General features: G+C 41.5%; 1 protein-coding gene across 1 annotated transcript in view; it reads left to right on the plus strand.

The window, feature by feature from the left end:
• The window catches only part of LOC128543200 (complement factor H-like), a 43,636-nt gene that overhangs the window by 9,146 nt on the left and 14,173 nt on the right, over positions 1-20,317 (plus strand). The window contains exons 5-12 of the mRNA XM_053513567.1: positions 5,097-5,279; positions 5,602-5,766; positions 5,948-6,142; positions 6,290-6,469; positions 9,020-9,190; positions 9,279-9,428; positions 9,632-9,790; positions 19,340-19,528. Coding sequence (XP_053369542.1) covers positions 5,097-5,279; positions 5,602-5,766; positions 5,948-6,142; positions 6,290-6,469; positions 9,020-9,190; positions 9,279-9,428; positions 9,632-9,790; positions 19,340-19,528 — 1,392 coding nt within the window. The remainder of the gene's footprint in view (positions 1-5,096; positions 5,280-5,601; positions 5,767-5,947; positions 6,143-6,289; positions 6,470-9,019; positions 9,191-9,278; positions 9,429-9,631; positions 9,791-19,339; positions 19,529-20,317) is intronic.

The raw sequence follows: 20,317 nt of genomic DNA on the forward strand, positions 1-20,317 counted from the left end.
AATAATACGTATATATAAAGTGGAACCTCGGATTGCGAGTGACGCGGTTTGTAAGCATTCCGCAAGACAAGCAAATATTTTTAATACATTTTGACTTGAAAAACAAACAAGTCTTGGTTTACAAGTACCAAGTATCATGCATCACGCATGTGCTTCTTGTTTTGATGCCGAGCGTCGCGTGATTCCAACTGAGCAAAATTTTTTCTCTCTCTTGCGTTGCTGAATTGTGGGTATTCGTTTCCCCTGCTCGGTATTAGTGCGCGTCTCTCACTGGTATAATCAACATCCGTGCGCATGTGTACTGTTTACTATAACACTGTGACCACGTGTGTCTGCCTTTCTTAATCCTTAATCCTTAAGGCCTCCAGCACCGATCGGTGCATAGGGCAACGAGTGTTTCTTGTTGTTTCCGTAGCGGTTGGTTTTTACAGGGCGGGTTGCTAGCCCTTCTCCTTTCCCATCCGGCACTTGGGAACCGGCAGTGGCGGAGTTAGACCTCTGGCTGCAAGAAGTTACAGCATCACCCGGGAATCGAACCAGCGATCTCCGGATGATAGGGCTGACAGCGTACCACAGCATCTTTTATTTTGTGTTTGTATACGTGTGTGTATTCCGTTAGTGTGTGCTCACGCAAATGTTATTAGCAATGTTACTTGTTAATTTTTCCAATAAAACAGTCTTTCCGTTAATGTACATTTACATTTACATTTAGGCATTTGGCAGACGCTCTTATCCAGAGGGACTTACAAAAAGTGTTTTAAAGTTTACATCACTGAATAAATACTTACACTGGGTTAACTAGGTTAATAACTAAGTGCCATTAGTCCAACACAACTGGAAAGAGTGTTTTTTTGGGGGGCGAGATTAGTCCAAGTACTGGAGAAACAGATACGTCTTAAGTCGTTGTTTAAAGATCGTCAAAGTCTTTGCTATATGGACATCTAGAGAAAGTTTGTTTCACCACCTAGGTGCCAGAACAGAATGAGTCTGAATGAATGCGCCCTGGATCCCTGAGAGATGGTGGGATAAGGCGACCAGTGCTGGAGGTTTGGAGGGAACGTGGTGCAGTGCGATTAGAATGTGTGTGTGTGTGTGTGTGTATGTGTGTGTGTATGTGTGTGTGTGTGTGTGTGTGTGTGTAAAAAACTTACACTCAATAAGAGAGGTAGAAGGGTTACTGTGTACTTTTTACTCTTACTTCAGCTTCACACACACACACACAGCAGCAGCTGCACGCATAAATGGAAACACTTATCTGTCGGAATTTATATAAGATAAGAAACTCGCTACCTGTTATAAGGACCACACACGCACTTTAACACAGCCTGCTCAAAAATTTGAACACAAATGGCGTCAAACTAAATTGTTAGTATTCCAAATAGCATGGAAGGACAGCATCCTGAACTATAAAAAAGTTAACAGTGCTGCTAGATCGTTGTATCTCTAAAAATAATCCCAGATAAAAAAGTAGCTAAATTAACTACGTAGAAACAAGACCACTGCAGAAATATTCACAACGACAACATTTAGTAATAAGGACTTCATGAACTTTTTTAATAACAAAATCGTAAATATTAGGCAAATAATTCAGGCTTTGAAACCAGATATCAGAAGTGATACAGAGGATAAACTAACCATATCACATCAGAACCTAGAACCCCCTTGAATATAATGAACTAATTTCACAGCTATGTTCATATCTAAATAGAAATAGCATAAACAAACTGTATCAGTCAGGATTCAGGCCTCATCACAGCACAGAGACAGCACTCATTAAAGTAGTAAATTAGAACTTTTTTTATTAGTCCCAGAGGGAAATTGCTCAATTTTCACATATCCCAATTAGGAAACTGGGGTCAGAGAGGAGGGTCAGCCAGCTTACAGCACCCCTGGAGCAGATAGGGTTAAGGGCTCAACAGTGGCAACTTGGTGATGCTGGGGTTTGAACCCCCAACCTTCTGATCAGTAACCCACAGCCTTAACCAACTGAGCCACCACTGCCCACTGCCTGCTAAATGACCTCTTATTGGCCTCTGATCAGAATTGTGTCATTCGAACTCAGTGCAGCTTTTCACACCATTGATCATAGTTTTCTTTTTCACAGATTAGAAAATTATTAGGAATTAAGGGAACAACCCTCTCCTGGCTCAGATCCTATTTGACTAATCGTTATCGGTTTGTAGATTTAAATGGTGACTATTCTGCATGTTCCCAAGTGGAGTTTGGTGTTCCACAGGGTTCAGTTTTAGGCTCCCTGCTTTTTTCTTTTTAGAAGCTTCCTCTGGGCAAAATTCGTAAGCATGGCATAAGTTTAAATTTTTATGCTGATGGCACACAGTTATACATCTCAGCAAAACCAGATGGGAAAAAACAGCTTACTAAAGTTGAGCAATGTGTGCAGGACATAAGAGATTGGATGTTAATTAACTTCCTTCTGCTTAATCCTGATAAGACAGACGTTCTAGTCATAGGACCACAAGCAGCTAAAAGTAAGCTTTCTGATTACACTGTAACTTTAGCTGGCCTTTCTGTTCCATCAAGTGCAACAGTGAAAGACCTTGTGTGATTATAGATTCCAGCCTTTTATTTAAAGCACATGTAGATAATATAATAAGGAATATATGATCACTAAACAGTGCAGAAAAACTAGTTCATGCTTTTATCACCTCTAGGTTGGACTATTATAACGCCTTACTGTCTGGTTGTTCAACTACTGTAGGTGCATAAACTGTCATGATTCACGCCCTGTCTGCCGTCTTTTTCCCACACTGTCACTTCTCCTCACGTGCTCATGTTTTCCCCTAGCTCGTCATGCGCATTTCCCTGGTCCCCGTTTGGAGACTCACCTAAAGGTTCAGGCCCTCGACGGGAGCCCGCTCCCATCTATCACCCACAGAACCCCTCTCGTCAGTCTCAGGATCTCAGGCAACCACACAAAGCGGACTTCACTATTCATTATGGAGGGATCTCACACTACGATCGTTCTGGGCCTGCCCTGGCTAATTCGTCATCAACTGGTCTGTCTCCTTTACAGTGCTGCTTAGGGTATCAGCCACCCCTGTTCCCATCTCAGGAAGAGGAGGTCAACTTTCCGTCTGCCCAAGTCTTCATCCAATGCTGCAAAAAGACATGGCTGCAAGCAAGGAAGACCTTATTGCGAGTCAGCAAAAGATACAAGGACCAAGCAGACTGCAGGCGCTTTCAGGCCCCTAAGTACAGAGTTGGGCAGAGAGTAATGCTATCCACCATTGAAGACCCAGGCTTTGGTTTCAGAAGATCTCGACCTTTATTTATCATGCAATAACGGCCGGGGGAGACTGCAGAATCGCAACACTGTCCCGTCAGCTCCCCACTTATATAGTCAACCAGGACAAAAGAATTCATTCTACATGCAACGATGTCATCCTAAACATCTGGGGTTCATCAAGCTTCCCCAGTCTAGGGGCCTCAATGTATATATCAGATTGTTTATGCAAGCAGAATCTCAGGCCTATACGTGCAGCTTCGCACACACATTTCTGAGTACTTTCATATGGGCTACCATTTATTCCTTAAAAGGAAGTAAAGTCACATAAAATCAAATCAAATCAAATAAAATTTACTTCCATAAAGGCCACCTCTCGTAAACTTTCTCTCCGATACATTGGGCCCTTCACCGTCACCAAGATTATCAATCCATGCGCCGTCAAGCTCCAGCTCCCCTCTACTATGCGGCGAGTCAACCCCACGTTTCATGCATCCCAGCTACGCCGCCTCGCCCCATGTCCATTAAGTCACGTTCCGCATCACCCCGTGACATAAACAAGCTTCAGTTAGTCCAGAGTACAGCAGCAAAGTCCTTACTAGAACCAGAAGATACAAGCACATCACCCCTATCTTATTCACACTGCATTGGCTCCCTGTAAAATTTTGCATCAATTTAAAATACTACTTTTGACATATAGAGCATTAAATGGTCTTGTCCTGCAGTATGTGAGTTAACCGCTAGTGTCTTACGATCCGCCACGCCTACTTCGATCAAATGATGCAGGCTGCTTGTCAGTACCACGTATTATGAAAACTACAGCAGGGAGCAGAGCTTTTTCTTACAAAACCCCAAAGTTATGGAATAGCTTTCCAATTAATGTTTGGGACTCAGACACAGTGTCAGTGTTTAAGTCTAGGTTAAAAATCAATTTATTTAGCCAAGCTATTTGTAAATAGATTTGCCTTATGTAAAGAAGCAGATCTGGGGGACTCATGGACGTAGAATATTACGGTGAACTGGTATGTTTAGATGCTGTTCTCCCTACTCTCATTGATCACTCAGGTTTGTTGACGTGACTGGTCCCTCATGTCTGTGTTTCCTTCCGAAATCCCTGCTTGCACTTTGCACTAATGTACATTCACCTTATACCTTCTTTGACTGTGACTATACCTAACTGTTATCTCTCCAACTCTTCTGCTCTTTCCACTTCTCTCCCTTCTCCCCTCTCTATCTCCCTCTTTCTCTTACCCCTTTCCCTGTCTCTCTGCTGAGCTACAGTATACATGTCACTTCTGACCTATAAGCACGACTGAGGTTTGTAAAACTGCATCTGAACAACCCACAAGTCTTCTGGAAAAAATGTCTTATGGACAAATGAGACCAAAGTGGAGTTGTTTGGCCTTAATGTACAGGACCATATCTGTCAAAAAAACAAACAGCATTTCAGCAGAAACATATCATCTTTACTGTCAAGTACGGCAATAGAGGGGTGATGACTGCTGAATTCATATGCTAGTGCTGCATTCCAGAGTAATGAAAACACAAAAAGGGATGTTCACTCTTAATGTAAATATGCCAGTTAAATGTGACTCCAAGTAACATTTCAGAGTAGTCATGAACTTAAGTAATGGTTCTAATACAAAGTTAACTAATAACTAATTAACAAAACAAAACATAGGAGAGTCAGTGAGTGTCTTTTTGCTTGGAAACCCCTGGTGAATGCTTCCAAACAAAATCCATATCACATTTTAGCATTGCAGTCCAACCGGCACAGTTAAAAAATGAATAACTAATAAAAAAAAAAATCTTCTTAAGTCTTATTTACTAAGATGTTTTTTCTTCCCCTCAGTGGTGAGATGCCCTGTAATTAGCAGTTTAGGTGATGTGATTGCAACAGGCAATACAGAAGAAGCAAGCTATGGTGATGTTATCCACTTTGAGTGTGAGTCTCCTAACAAGATGGTAGACGGACCACAGGACATAAACTGCAAAGATAATGGACAATGGAGTGCTACTATACCGAAGTGTAAAGGTAATTACAGTATTTTTTCCTGTTTCTCTAGACTAACTGTACTAGTAGTGTACTTGTGATAATATTCTAGTATTATGGTCTTGGTTACATTTTAATTAAGTTTATCTTCCTAAAACTTCCTAAAAAGGTTATTTTACTCTATGTGAATAAATATGTTAAAGCAAAAGAACATAAGGTGTTCTTTGTTGTTGTTGTTTTTTATTGCTGTCACTGCCCTATATATAACTATCAAAAAGCTACTTTTAAAATATTGCTACTTGTTTGTTTATATGTATCTATGACCATATTTTACAACAAAAACTTGGATTTTTTTTTCTTGCAGAAATAGAATGTCGGGCACCTAAAATACATAATGGATCTACTGACTATAATAGGGTGTACAGAGACAATGAAATAATGAAATATACATGTGACTCAAAGTACAAACAAAGAGCTGGAAACCCTAGGTGCACAAAGTATGGCTGGAGTATACCACCAGAATGTGAAGGTGGGACCACAGTGTTTGATTTTCTGATGGTGTTAAATTTACACAAAATGAATTTTTAAATCTGCATTATACAATATATTTTAACATATTTAAATCATTTGTTTAGGAACGTCTGTACTAAGTTAAACCTCTGTTTAACCTCTAAGTTAAAATCTCTTTTATTTAATTTTGATACCAATAGAAATTACTTGTCTACTTGGAGCACGCACCTCTGGTATCGCCAGCACAAGCCCACCAGGGAAAAATATATTCAAAGTTGGAGAAGATGTGGAGATTACATGCGAAAAAACTTACTTGATTGTCTGGACAAAGCAAGTGTCAAAAAATATTACATGCCAAGCCGATGGCACCTGGAAATCCTCCCCAGTGTGTGAGGGTAAAATTACAAAAATATATTAAAACTGCTAAAATATTCTTGCCACCATGTTTATATGATACGATATACACATGCATGCAAACAGTGAAAGACCCAGTGTTGATTTAAACCTTGTAGAGTTTATACAGTATATGCGTATATTCACAGAAATGACCTGTGAATATCCTCGTGGTCAACATCTGTCATATCCTTATGAGCCCTACTACACAAAGCGTTATAAATTTATGGAGAAAATAAGAAATTATCGCTGTGAAGATGGTTATAAAAGTACAGCTGCAATTGCTACATGTACAGAGAATGGCTGGGAGCCAAAACCACAGTGTACTGGTATGTATCCATTTTCAAGTAAAAGTAGTTTATTAACTTGTTTATGATGGGTGGATAACAAATGTATACTGTACTGTGCATATTTGTAAATTTATTTGTACAAACTTTGTACGAATAAAATTATCTTCATGATTAAGGTTGTACAAAAACAAACAAACTAAAAACACCCTTCTGATTTCCAAACATTAGTATCACAGAAAAAAAAGTCTTACAGGAAAAAAAAAAAAGCAGAAAATGAGCATACATGAGCTCAACACAAGCATATCAAAATTAATATTCCAAAAACAAGTGTTTTTTTTTTTATATATCGACATGAACATATGATTCAAGTATATGTAAAAAAAAAAAAAAAAAAAAAAACATGCTTCAGACAAAAAAAAAAAAAGATCCTGGGTTTTACTGCAAGAAAAAAGAAGTGGGTTTGACAAAGACCTCAGAAGAACTGTGGCTGGTTCTGCAGCTAATTTCCTTAAAAAACTGCACACACTGTACTGGACTATATTTTAAGCAAAGGCTCGTCACACCAATTACTGACATTAATGACTGCTTAGTGATTGTTATTGTACTTTGTGAATACAGAAACTTTTTTTGAAAACATCTTTGTTCTAGAGCATTTATTTGCATGTGCCTAATATGTTTGCACAGTACTACACACACACACACACACACACAAACCACACACAAAATGTAGTCTTTTGTTATTATTATTTAATTTTTCTTTTTTTTCCCAGAAATAATCTGTGAACATCCTCGTGATCAGCACATATTCCTGACATATCCCTCTGAGCCCTATGACAGTTATAGATTAAATCAGAGAATACAGTATCGCTGTGAAGATGGTTATGAAGTCACAGCCACAAGTTCTATATGTACCCAGACTGGCTGGAAGCCAGAACCACTGTGTACTGGTATGTATCGATTTTCACTTGGTTATAATGGGCTGGTACGTATTAAAAATGGGTTGGTAAAAAATTGTCAGTTTTTCAGAGATCTCTTCTGAAAAAAACAGATTGCACATGTGATACCTGAGAATATTTCTGAGCTAAATGTGGAAATAAAAAGCTACAGTGTGATAATATTTGATAATATTCCACATAATATTTGCCCAAAAGCATGGGGAGTAATCAAGATGTTTTTAGCAAATGTAAGATGAGCCTTTGTGTTCTTTTTGGTAAGATGAGCCTTTGTGTTCCTCCAGTGGATGCCATTTTTTCCCCATCTCTTTCTTATTGTTGAATCATGAACACTGACCTTAACTGAGGCAACTGAGGCGACTGAGGCAAGCAAAAAATAACAAGCAAGCCAAAAGAAAAGGCTTGTGAATAATGATATATTGTGATAAATATGTAAATTGGTCACAGATTAGGGTGATAGTTTCCAGCCAGTAAACTGTTTACATGCCACCAAAAGGTACATTGTAAAACCACCCAAAGTTTCCAATAAATATTTAGTCTAGTATTCTAACTCGCATGGTTACTATGCTGTATAACACAGCAACTATACTTAATCATGCTTTATGCTTTGGGCCCAAAATGTCAAAAATGAAAATATTTCAAACACTCTCTGTGGCCATAAACAGGAGCTGCTAGACAGCACAACAGTAGCAGTAATGACAACAGCAAAATATTTACTATCACTATTATTTGGTAATCAGTCAAGAGCTAGATAGGTAAACATAACTTTAGACAACTATCACTTGTCATGAGAAAATAGCAGAATAACGTCAATATAATCAGTTTATATCCATGGTTCTTTTTGCACAAACACATTTAAAACATTTAAGTGTGCAACTGCCCACAAAACATACTTTCACATGGTAGATATGAATTACTTATAAATATTAAAATACACAATAATTTACAATTATAATTTTTAGATTTACCTATTGACAGACAGATGATATTTTTAAATGACCCAGGAATTGGGCTTATGTAAGTAATGTCATGATTAATTGGATGAAGTACATGCACTTAGGTTTTAGGGTTTTGTTTTAAATTAGCCTATACATGGTATAGAATATAAAAAAAAAAACACTGAACTAATCAGAAACCAACCCAGCATTTATTCACCTGCCCAAACCAGTTTTCACCCACACAATCCAAAACTGCTCAATCTGGCAACACAGAAGAAACAAAGCTTCTGTATTTTACAGTAGTGTACTGCTTCCTATAATAATTTTTCTATGTCTTATAACTGTTATTTGGTAAGTAAATAATACACTGACTATACAAGCAAATTATTGTCACTTAATTGTTGCAGCATTAAATGACCCTAAAATTTGATGCTTAGTACATTAACATTATTAACAGTACAATAACTGTACATCATTAAATTTTCACTGTACACTGCTCAATTTATGACTTTAAGAGTTTCACTTGGAATTTAGTCTTTAATTCAAGTTTTGAATGAGTAAATGTGTAAATGTAACTATTAAATATGTTAAAGTGTTTGCATGCAGATCCACAACAAATAACAACAACTATAGATGTTTACCTGGGGATACAAGGTCGAGAGTTCAGATTTATGCATATATTTTACTTTTATTTTCAGTACAAGAAAAAGTTTGTAAAAAACCTGTTGAGCGAAATGGGTTAATCTCAAATAAAGTGACCAAAGGATTTTCCTACACATGTGGCTCAGGCTATAAACCATATGATGAGAAATGGTGGGAAGTGCTACCCTGCTCTGAAGAGCAACAGAGTAATCCACCACTATGTATACGTAAGTGTCTTTTTCAGACGATACATAATAGTGATAATGTGAGATGAATGGCTATTTACTGGTATTGTGATTTTTGTCTTCTTTACAGCTAATGATCAGTGTGGTCAAATACCCGACATTCACGCCAAACGCTTTCAAGAAAAGAAAGGGTATGAGAATAAGGCAATACTGAAGTTGGAATGTGAATCAGAACCTTGTTGTTTTGAATGTATCAATGGACAGTGGAAAAACTGTGAATGTAAGACATTTTGGTGACTGCAAATCTTACTTCTATTGTGGCAAAATCTTTTATTGGAAATAATACAAGTATTAAACAGTCAGTCGAGGATTTCAGCTATAAACACAATTTTGTTCTTGTATAAACAAGATAAAAACTTTTTCACTTTCAGTAAAAAAAAAAAACCTTACTCACAACTTTTTACCTTTATTTATGTTGAATAGCTAAGGGCTGTGGGACTCCTCCCCCTGTTGAAAATGCAGTTATTGTTCATATTCAGCAACAAGCGAATTACATGTGTCGAGAAAACTTTCAAATGAATGGGAACCCGATCATAACGTGCACCAACTCCCAAGAAGCACCAGCATGCATTCAACAGGAACGTGAGTAGTTTTGGATCTGGTGTGTGATGTACATAATTACTCTGATTTCCCTAAATAACACTGTGCTTCACACACCGTTTTTAATACCTTCGATTTACTATTTAAATCTCTTTATAGTAGTACTGTCTACATGTCTGTACTGAGATTGCTGTACATTATTGTAAAACATTAAGGAAGAAACAACTGCCATTTGTAATGGGATAAATTGGACATATCCAAAATGTATACCAGCCACTTTTTTCATTAGAAACACCTGAATGCCTACATGTTCATGCAATTTCTTAGTGATCTAGCAACAGTGCAGTGCATACCCGGTCATAAACTCCATTTAATGTTCACATCAAACATAAGAAGGAAATGTGATTCCCGGCCAGACTCAATTCCCTGCTCTTTGTGCATGGAGTTTGCATGTTCTCCCCATGTTTGGTGGGTTTCCTTTGGGTACTTTGGTTTTCTCCCACAGTCCAAAGACATGATTGGTGTTCCCAAATTACCCGTAGTGTGTGAATGAGTGTATGTGTGTGTCCTGCAATGTGATTGGCACCCTGTCCAGGGTGTACCCTGCCTCATGCCCTAAGCTATGGAGTTAATTATGTGCCAAAATTTAACAAACAAACACAATCTGCTTTGCAAAGAAAAAATTTACTTTCTCACAAATGCAGCGTTTTTGCAAACAAACACAATCTGCTTTGCAAAGAAAAAAATTTACTTTCTTACAAATGTGCCAACCTATTTTCTCACAAATGCAATGAAGCAACTTCCTTTTCCAAAACGGCAGATGGCGCTATCGGTCAATTTACTCTATTCTCCCGAGACCTCAAACAACGTGTTTATATGGTTTACCCTTATGTCCCAGAGGAATATGAGCGGGGAACAGTTTTGAGGTGTCCATTATATATCCAGATAGCCAGACGCATTAATAATCCACTATCTTTAGGATAGAGCCCTGTAGGGGAATACAGTTATATCAAACCACAGTTGCATTTTAATTAAGTATTGAAGGCTGAAAGAACTGCCATTGGCGTTTTATATCCATAACGGACGTATGCGACATGATGCATCAAAATCATTTATAATTAGTGATCATATCTACATTTAAATAATCTTTAACAAAGTTAAAGGGGGAAAAAAGCTTTAAATGAACAGTAAACATACTGAATTACAGACAGAATTCTATTACAAACCTGCTTGTAAAAAGTTTCATAAATTTTATGCTGTCTAATACAATGATTCTTGCATCTTACTGTATCTACACCTCACGCTGCAACAGCTGTCTACAATGTAGGATTGTACTACAGACAGATTATTTGAATGTGGATATAATCACTAATTATAAAAGATTTTGATGAATCATGTCACATACGTCCGTTATGGATATAAAACGCCAATGGCAGTTCTTTCAGCCTTCAATAGTTATTAGCACAGCTGAAAACAGTTTAACTGGTTAGAGAAGCTATAAAACTGACCTTCCTTTGAGCAGGTTGAGTATCTGGAGCATCACATTTGTGGGGTCAATAAAACGCTCGAATTGGCCAGAAAAAGAGAACTTTCATGTGAAACTCGACAGTCTATTCTTGTTCTTAGAAATTAAGGCTACTTCATGCGAGAAATTGCCAAGAAACTGAAGATGTCCTACAACGGTGTGTACTACCTTCAGAGAACAGCACAAACAGGATCTAACCAGTAGAAAGAGAGTAAAAAGAGAAGTGGGAGGCCCCGCTGCACAACTGAGCAAGAAGATAAATACATTAGAGTCTTTAGTTTGAGAAATAGACGCCTCACAGGTCCTTAACTGGCAGCTTCATTAAATAGTACCCGCAAAATGCCAGTGGCAACATCTACAGTGAAGAGGCGCCTCCAGGATGCTGGCCTTCAGGGCAGAGTGGCAAAGAAGAAGCCATATTTGAGACTGGCCAATAAACGTAAAAGATTAAAATGGGCAAAAGAACACAGACATTGGACAGGCGAAGATTTGGAAAAAAGTGTTATGGACAGATAAATCGAAGTTTGAGATGTTTGGATCACACAGAAGAACATTTGTGGGACACAGAACAACTAAAAAGATGCTAGAAGAGTGCCTGACGCCATCTGTCAAAGAAGGTGGGGGTAACGTGATGGTCTGGGGTTGCTTTGGTGCTGGTAAGGTGGAAGATTTGTTCAGGGTAAAAGGGGTTTTGAATAAAGAAGGCTATCACTCCATTTTGCAATGCCATGCCATACCCTGTGGACAGCGCTTGATTGGTGCCAATTTCATCCTACAACAGGACAATGACCCAAAGCACACCTCCAAATTGTGCAAGAAAAGAGAGATCTAAACCCCATTGAGCTGTTGTGGGAACAGCTTGACCGTATGGTACGCAAGAAGTGCCCATCCACCCAAAGCAACTTGTGGGAGGGGCTTCTAGAAGTGTTGGGTGAAATTTCTACAGATTACCTCAACAAATTAACAGCTAAAATGCCAAAGGTCTGCAATGCTGTAATTGCTGCAAATGGAGGAAAAGCAAAGTTTAAAGAAAACAATTATTATTTCAAATAAATATCATTATTTCTATCCTTGTCAATGTCTTTACTATATTTTCTATTCATTTTCCAACTCATGTGGTCTGGGTGACCCCAAACGTTTGAACGGTAGTGTGTGTGTGTATATATACTCAGCAAAAAAAAGAAACGTCCCTTTTTCAGGACTGTGTATTTCAACAACAATGTTGTAAAAATCCAAATAACGTTACAGATCCATATTGTAAAGGGTTTAAACAATGTTTTTCATGCATGTTTAATTAACCATAATCAATTAATTAACATGCACCTGTGCAATGGTCGTTAAGACTTTAACAGCTTACAGAAAGTAGGCATTTAAGGTCACAGTTCTAAAAACGCAGGACACTAAAAAGACTTGTCAACCGACTGTGAAAAACACCCAAAGAAAGATGCCCAGGGTCCCTGCTCACCTGCGTGAACGTGCATTAGGCATGCTGCAGGGAGGCATGAGGACTGCTGATGTGGCTAGGGCAATAAATCGCCATGTCCACACCGTGAGACGCCTAAGACAGCGCTACAGGGAGACAGGAAGGACAGCTGATCATCCTTGCAGTGGAAGACCACGTGTAACAACACCCGCACAGGATCGGTACATCCGAATATCACACCTGAGTGACAGGTACAGGATGGCCACAACATCTGCCCGAGTCACACCAGGAACACACAATCCCTCCATCAGTGCTCAGACTGTCCGCAATAGGCAGTCCATGAGGAGGAGATGCACTGCAGTACTTCAAGCAGCTGGTGGCCACACCAGATACTGACTGGTACTTTTGATTTTGAGCCTCCCTTCATTCACAGACACATTGTGAAACATATTTAGTTTATGTCTTATGGTGTTGACTCTTTTAGTGTTCATACAAATATTTACACATTAAGTTTACTGAAAGTAAAAACAGTTGAAAGTCAGAGGACGTTCCTTTTTTTGCTGAGTATATATATGGTATATATGAACATGGCATGGTGAACAAGAGAGTATAAATAGCTAGATGGTGATTTGATGCATCAAACTAAGTTGTAACTGTAATTTTTTATTATCACTGCATTACTTAAAAAACATAGGCATCTTTTGCCAGTCAGTTTTCAACAGACATTCGGCACAACTACGATTAAGCTATTGTAACAAAACTTTCAGCATTTAAATTAGTAAATTAATGCAACTAGAGGTACTCTGTTAAATCTGCAGGGCACTCCTCCCATCCTCTACCCAGAACAAAATGGCTGTCTGTCTAATATAGCAAAGTTACAAGAGAAGTCACAAGAATGCAACAGAAGGCCCCTACATAAAACCACTTTTACCCAACTATTATTATTATTATTATCGTTGTGTCATGTTGCTGGTACAAAGGGGTCGGACACAAGCGCAGGTGCAGTAACCAAGAGTGTTTTATTTAATTATTACTAGCTGAAACAAAAGGTCTTTGTGAACATAAATCAAAATATTCTTATCCTCCCAGGATACAAGGGTGAAGGGTTTTGACCCGCGACTTCGTGGTCGGTTCACTCCTGGGGAACACGTAAAGTATTCTTGGTCATGACGTATGAAAACACAAACAGATTCTCTCACACAGAACGGTGGACGGACAGGAAGCTACGGGGTCGACTGGGTTAAATAGGGGAGCACATAGGGGAAACACAGGTGACACTAATTTAGAACTAATAACGGGACACCTACAGACAGACACACCAGGGGGAGACAAAGCTACGGCTTAGTAGTCCGGGGAACCCGATCTTCCTCCCTGAGACCGCGGTGGCACAGGTGTTACAGTACCCCCCCCTCCAGTACCGGCTTCCCGAGGGAGGCGTGGGCGCCCTCTTCGCGTTGCCGGAGGGAGCGAGGACCCGCCTGACTGATGGGATTGCCGGCGGGCGGGGCGGCCCGGTGGTCGCGGTGCCGGGCGATCCGGCCGTGTCCTGTGGAATTCCTGAATGAGTTCTCGGCTCAGAATGTCTCGGGCCGGAACCCAGCTCCGTTCCTCCGGGCCGTAACCCTCCCATTCTACCAGATATTGAAGGGAGCCTGCTCTCCTCCGTGAGTCCAATAGTTCTCTGACTCGGAACGCGGGGGCGCCCTCTATTTCCACGGCCCCAGGGAGCGGAGGTTCCGCTGTTCCTTCATCTAGTGGGCCCCGGACCACCGGCCTGAGAAGTGAAACATGAAACACAGGGTTAATGCGGAGATGTGCAGGAAGTTTCAATTTATATGACACTTGATTAATTTGTGCTAAAATCGGAAATGGACCTATGTAACGGGGGGAGAGTTTTTTACATGGAAGGTTTAGGTGAAGGTCCCGTGTTGAGAGCCATACCCGATCGCCTACCTGGAGCGGATGACTTTCCCCTCGTCGTCTATCGGCATACCTTTTGAATCGCTGCACTGCTTGGGAGATTTTGGTGTGTGCATTCTCCCATACTTTCTCCGCTTTTGTAAACCACTGATCCACCACGGGTACTTCGGTGGGTGTGGCATCCCAAGGACATAGCGGGGGCTGATAACCTAACACACACTGAAACGGCGTTAGGCCGGTAGCGGAGTGGCATAGCGAATTCTGCGCATATTCCGCCCAGATTAAGCAGTCTGCCCATTCGTGTTGTCGACTGCTACAGTATGCTCTAAGATATCTCCCGAGTTCTTGGACAGTCCGCTCTGCCTGACCATTCGACTCGGGGTGATAGCCCGACGTTAGGCTAACTGTGGTCCCCAATTTCTGGAAGAAAGCCTTCCAGACCCTCGCGATAAATTGAGGACCACGATCAGAAATAATATCTTCCGGAATGCCATAGCAACGAAACACTGTTTCGAATAGGGTTTGTGCTACCTGGAGGGCTGACGGAAGAGAGCTAAATGGGACGAATCTACATCCCTTAGAGAAGCGATCTACAATCACCAAAATCGTTGTGTTCCCTTTTGATACCGGCAGTTCCGTAACAAAGTCCACCGCTATGTGGGACCACGGTCTGTTCGGTACTGGTAGGGGCATTAATTTACCAACTGGTAGGCAACGTGGGCTCTTAGAAGTTGCACAAATAGCACAAGACTGAACTACTGTTTTCACTGTTTCCCGCATTTTTGGCCACCAGAACTTTGGTTCCAGTCGTTTGTAGGTGCGTACAACGCCGGGGTGTCCAGATGCTAAGCTCGAATGAGCTTCAATCGTCACTCGTTCGCGGAGTGACTCCGGCACGTAGGTTCGATCCGGAGGACAGCTCCTAGGCACGGGGTGGGACCGTGCCCACTGAGCTATCTCCGATTCGATGTCCCACATGATCGGTGTCAATACGAGTGACGATGGTAAAATCGTCTCCGGATTAACTATGGGATCCGGCGCCGGATAATAGCGGGAGAGCGCATCCGCTTTTATATTTTTCGAGCCGGGGCGATATGTAATTATAAATTGAAAACGCGTGAAAAACAGTGCCCAGCGGGCTTGTCTTGAGTTCAGTCTTTTTGCCTGTTGTAAGTACTCTAGATTGCGATGATCAGTGAGCACTGTGAATGAGTGTTTAGCTCCCTCCAGCCAGTGACGCCACTCCTCTAACGCCGCTTTTACTGCTAGCAGCTCTCTATTACCGATATCATAATTTCGTTCGGCAGGTGTTAGTTTCCTAGAGAAGAAAGCGCAAGGGTGGAGTTTCTCGGGGTGGCCTTGGCGTTGTGACAGCACTGCTCCTATACCTACCTCTGACGCATCGACCTCTACTACAAAAGGCTTCTCTGGGTCCGGTAGTTTTAATATAGGCGCAGTGGTAAAAGCTGTTTTGAGACGGTGAAACGCATTTCGTGCTTCTGTAGAGAACTCACGAAGGCGTTTCGGTTTCCCTTTCAATAGTGATGTGAGTGGTGCTGCCAACGTACTGAAGCCTCGGATGAACCGCCGATAAAAATTGGCAAACCCCAAAAATCTCTGTAGCGCCCTAACTGACGTAGGTTCCGGCCATTGTTGCACCGCCTTCACCTTGGTCGGCTCCATCTCAACCCCCAGTGGTCCTATGCGATAGCCGAGGAATGCCACCTCCCTCTTGTGGAATTCGCATTTCTCCGCCTTCACATAGAGCCCGTGTTTGCGCAGACGATGAAGGACGGCTGTTACATGCCGGACGTGTTCTGCATATGACCGTGAATATACCAGGATGTCATCCAGGTATATTACGACAAAACGGTTAAACATATCCCGAAACACGTCATTCATGAACCCCTGAAACACCGCAGGTGCGTTTACCAGTCCATATGCCATCACGTTATATTGGTAATGCCCAGATGTAGTGCTAAACGCAGTCTTCCATTCATCGCCTTTACGCACACGAACGAGGTTATATGCGCTGCGGAGGTCGAGTTTGGTAAAGATGGAGGCGCCTCGGAGTTGGTCGATTGCGGCCAGTACCAGTGGTAGTGGGTGCTTATATTTTATTGTTACTGCATTGAGCCCACGGTAATCAATACAGGGTCTTAAGCCCCCCCCTTTTTTCTCTATGAAAAAAAAACCTGCCGAAGCCGGAGACGTGGACCTGCTGATGAGCCCCTGCCGGAGTGCCTCGCTCACGTATTCCTCCATTGCCCTGGTTTCTGCCACTGACAATGGATAAACACGCGAGCAAGGAGGTGCTTTCCCCGGCATGAGCTCGATCGCGCAGTCCCACGGACGATGGGGGGGAAGTCTTGCGGCTGCTCTAACACTAAACACATCTTTAAATCGCGCATACTCGGATGGTACCTTAATGCTGATCTGGGCCTGCGGACTTTCAATGGTTGTGGTTTGGACCGTTAATGCCGGTGGTTTGCATAGTTTTGTGCATCTAGGGGACCAAGAGGTGATGCGCGAGTTAGCCCAATCAAAATTGGGATTATGGGCGCTAAGCCAAGGTAGACCTAGCACGACGGAATGATCCGACCGGGGTAGAATGAAAAATTTTAACTCCTCGGAGTGATCGGGAAAGGTTAACCGTAGTGGCGCTGATAATAATTTAACAGGCGACTGTTCCAAATCACGACCATCCAGAGCTTTAATAGATATCGGGCACGGAAGCTTCGACACGGGAGCTCGCAGCGAGGAAATTAGAGCAGATGAAATGAAGTTACCAGCCGCCCCGGAATCTATTAAGGGAAAGACAGACACAACACGATTATTATAAAACACTTGCGCATTTAAACAAAACGGATGATGTGTGCGAGGTGGTGTGCGTGTTGTTACTTTTAACAGGTGGCAGTTCTTCACTTGGTGATTTTTCCCCCCACAGTACAGACATAACCCCGACTCTTGTCTTCTCCTCCGTTCGTTGGTCGAGAGGCGGGAAGTACTCACGTCCATAGGGTCTGGTTCCCCCAGATCATTGGTGTCGGGAGGCGGCCTTTTTAATGGATCACCATGTCGTTTCGGTGCCGAGCGGGCTGGAAAACGTGGACGCTGGTTGCGAATGTGCTGATCCAATTTAATCGCCAGGTTAATTGTTTCATCTAGCGAGAGGCCGGTGTCCCTGCACGCGAGTTCTAGTTGTAAGTCCGGCTGCAAGCCATCTCGAAACCTGGCAAGGAGGCTCTTTTCGCACCAGCCACTCTCTGCTGCCATCACTCGAAATTTTATGGCGTACTCGGCTACTGGGAGGTTACCTTGCCGCAGTTTCATCAGCCGTTGTTCTCCCGATCGTCCTTGGTCTGGGTGGTCAAAGACGGCCGTCATTGCCTCCATGAAGCGTCCGTAGTGGGACGTGAGTCCCCCGCCTGTGCTCCAGATCGCGGCCGCCCAGTCCATGGCTGGACCTGTGAGCTGTTGAATGACGAAGCGCACCTTCTGCTGCTCCGTCATGTCCGGATACTCGGAGAGGTATAGCTCACAGGCCAGGATGAACCGCTTGCAACCCTCGGGATCACCTGCATATCTCTCCGGGGGAGCAGAGCGAGGTGGTGTGGGCGTGGAGCGTGGGAGTGAAGATGTCGTTGTACCTGGGATGGCGAGCTGTTTGACGCAGTGTGCTAGATCGCTCACTGCTCGCGCCAGGCCGTCTATCTCCCGTTGCTGAAGCCTCAGATATTGTAGAGTGGAGGTTTTGTCCTCTGGCAGGGGGACACCTGCTGCGTCCGGACAGGTCCGTCCATCTGTCATGTTGCTGGTACAAAGGGGTCGGACACAAGCGCAGGTGCAGTAACCAAGAGTGTTTTATTTAATTATTACTAGCTGAAACAAAAGGTCTTTGTGAACATAAATCAAAATATTCTTATCCTCCCAGGATACAAGGGTGAAGGGTTTTGACCCGCGACTTCGTGGTCGGTTCACTCCTGGGGAACACGTAAAGTATTCTTGGTCATGACGTATGAAAACACAAACAGATTCTCTCACACAGAACGGTGGACGGACAGGAAGCTACGGGGTCGACTGGGTTAAATAGGGGAGCACATAAGGGAAACACAGGTGACACTAATTTAGAACTAATAACGGGACACCTACAGACAGACACACCAGGGGGAGACAAAGCTACGGCTTAGTAGTCCGGGGAACCCGATCTTCCTCCCTGAGACCGCGGTGGCACAGGTGTTACACGTTGTTGTTGTTGTTGTTAATTATAATAATAATTATGATGATAACTATATTGTAAATCTACTAGCACTAGACTAAGTTAATACAATAAATTTTCCTTACATATTCCAGGTGTTACATTTATTGTGAGGGTTGAAAACAGATATAATTTTGTGAAAACATTAAAGAACATAATACATTTAATTTTAAAGTGGCACAGTTTTAATAATGACTTAAGATGTAAAAGAAAAAAAAAACATTTTTTGTTAAAAATTTGAATAAAGTTGCATTTCTGCTAGTGAAACATTTAAATATATAAAGTTATTTTAGATTGTATTGTCATGGTATTTATTATTATTATTATTATCATCATCATTATTATTATTGTTTTTGTTGTTGTTGTTGTTGTTATTAGAATAGTACTGTTGTTGCCCTTTGTTTGTTTGTTGTCATTAACATCATTAACAGTAGTTATACCCTTGTTGATGATTTTTTATTACAGTTAATGAAAACCATGAATGCCCACAACCTGATAAAGAAATAAATAATGCAGTTCTGATCAAAAGAAATCTAAAGGTAACCTACCAGAAGGGTGACATACTACACTACAGGTGTAAACCTGGCTTTGACTTTCAGACTGTGCCCAGTGCCACCTGTTCTGAAGGACAATGGAATTACCCACAATGCATACGTAAGTAGCAATGGACTTGTGTTTGAGTAAACTATAGGGGCAGCTATATATAACAACACCTGAAGGAGTCTCAATGCAGTGCTCTCTAAGGTTTTTGGACTAGTTAGAAGTGACAAAACATGGGACAATTCTCTTGCAACCTGGCAAGATGTGCCCTCTGGGGCAGATTCCACAAGGAATTAGAAAAAGCAATTCACTTCCCTACTAAAAACCTACCATAATTGGGCCTGATACAATTTATGCAGTGACTCAAGATGTGGAGCTTTGATAGCAGGTCTCAGAAATGTACAGGGTTTTGTTTTTGCTAGTATAAAATTTCTCTAATGATGTTTATGCCATAGGACTTGGGATCATATAAGTCAAATGGCAGAATTAAATGGATGCAGTAGAAACTCTTGCACTGCAGATAAGCATAGCTACAATTCAGAGCAGAATTGTGAATAAACATATAAATAATACAGTTTTGTTAAAGCTTTGAACCAGCCCATCTCTTTTAAAACTGTGGACACAGGTCAGAATCTCTTTCCAGATCCCAACCTGTGAGGCAGGTGGAATTTCACTGTGTATGTGCATGTATTTGTACGCATGTATTGCATCTCTGCCTTATGGCAGTTACTGAAAGCACAAAGAAACACATATGTAGTGTGGTAGTTACACAAGTAAAAGTCATTGTGCTTTAACTCCCTACACTCCTCTCTATCTGCTTCTACTGTAATTTTTACCATGCCCCATGGAAAACACCTGACTTTCACTCTCCTGAAATTTGCTAATTGTTCTGAAAATGACTGA

Source organism: Clarias gariepinus, chromosome 15, assembly GCF_024256425.1.
Source record: "Clarias gariepinus isolate MV-2021 ecotype Netherlands chromosome 15, CGAR_prim_01v2, whole genome shotgun sequence".
Lineage (NCBI taxonomy): Eukaryota > Metazoa > Chordata > Actinopteri > Siluriformes > Clariidae > Clarias > Clarias gariepinus.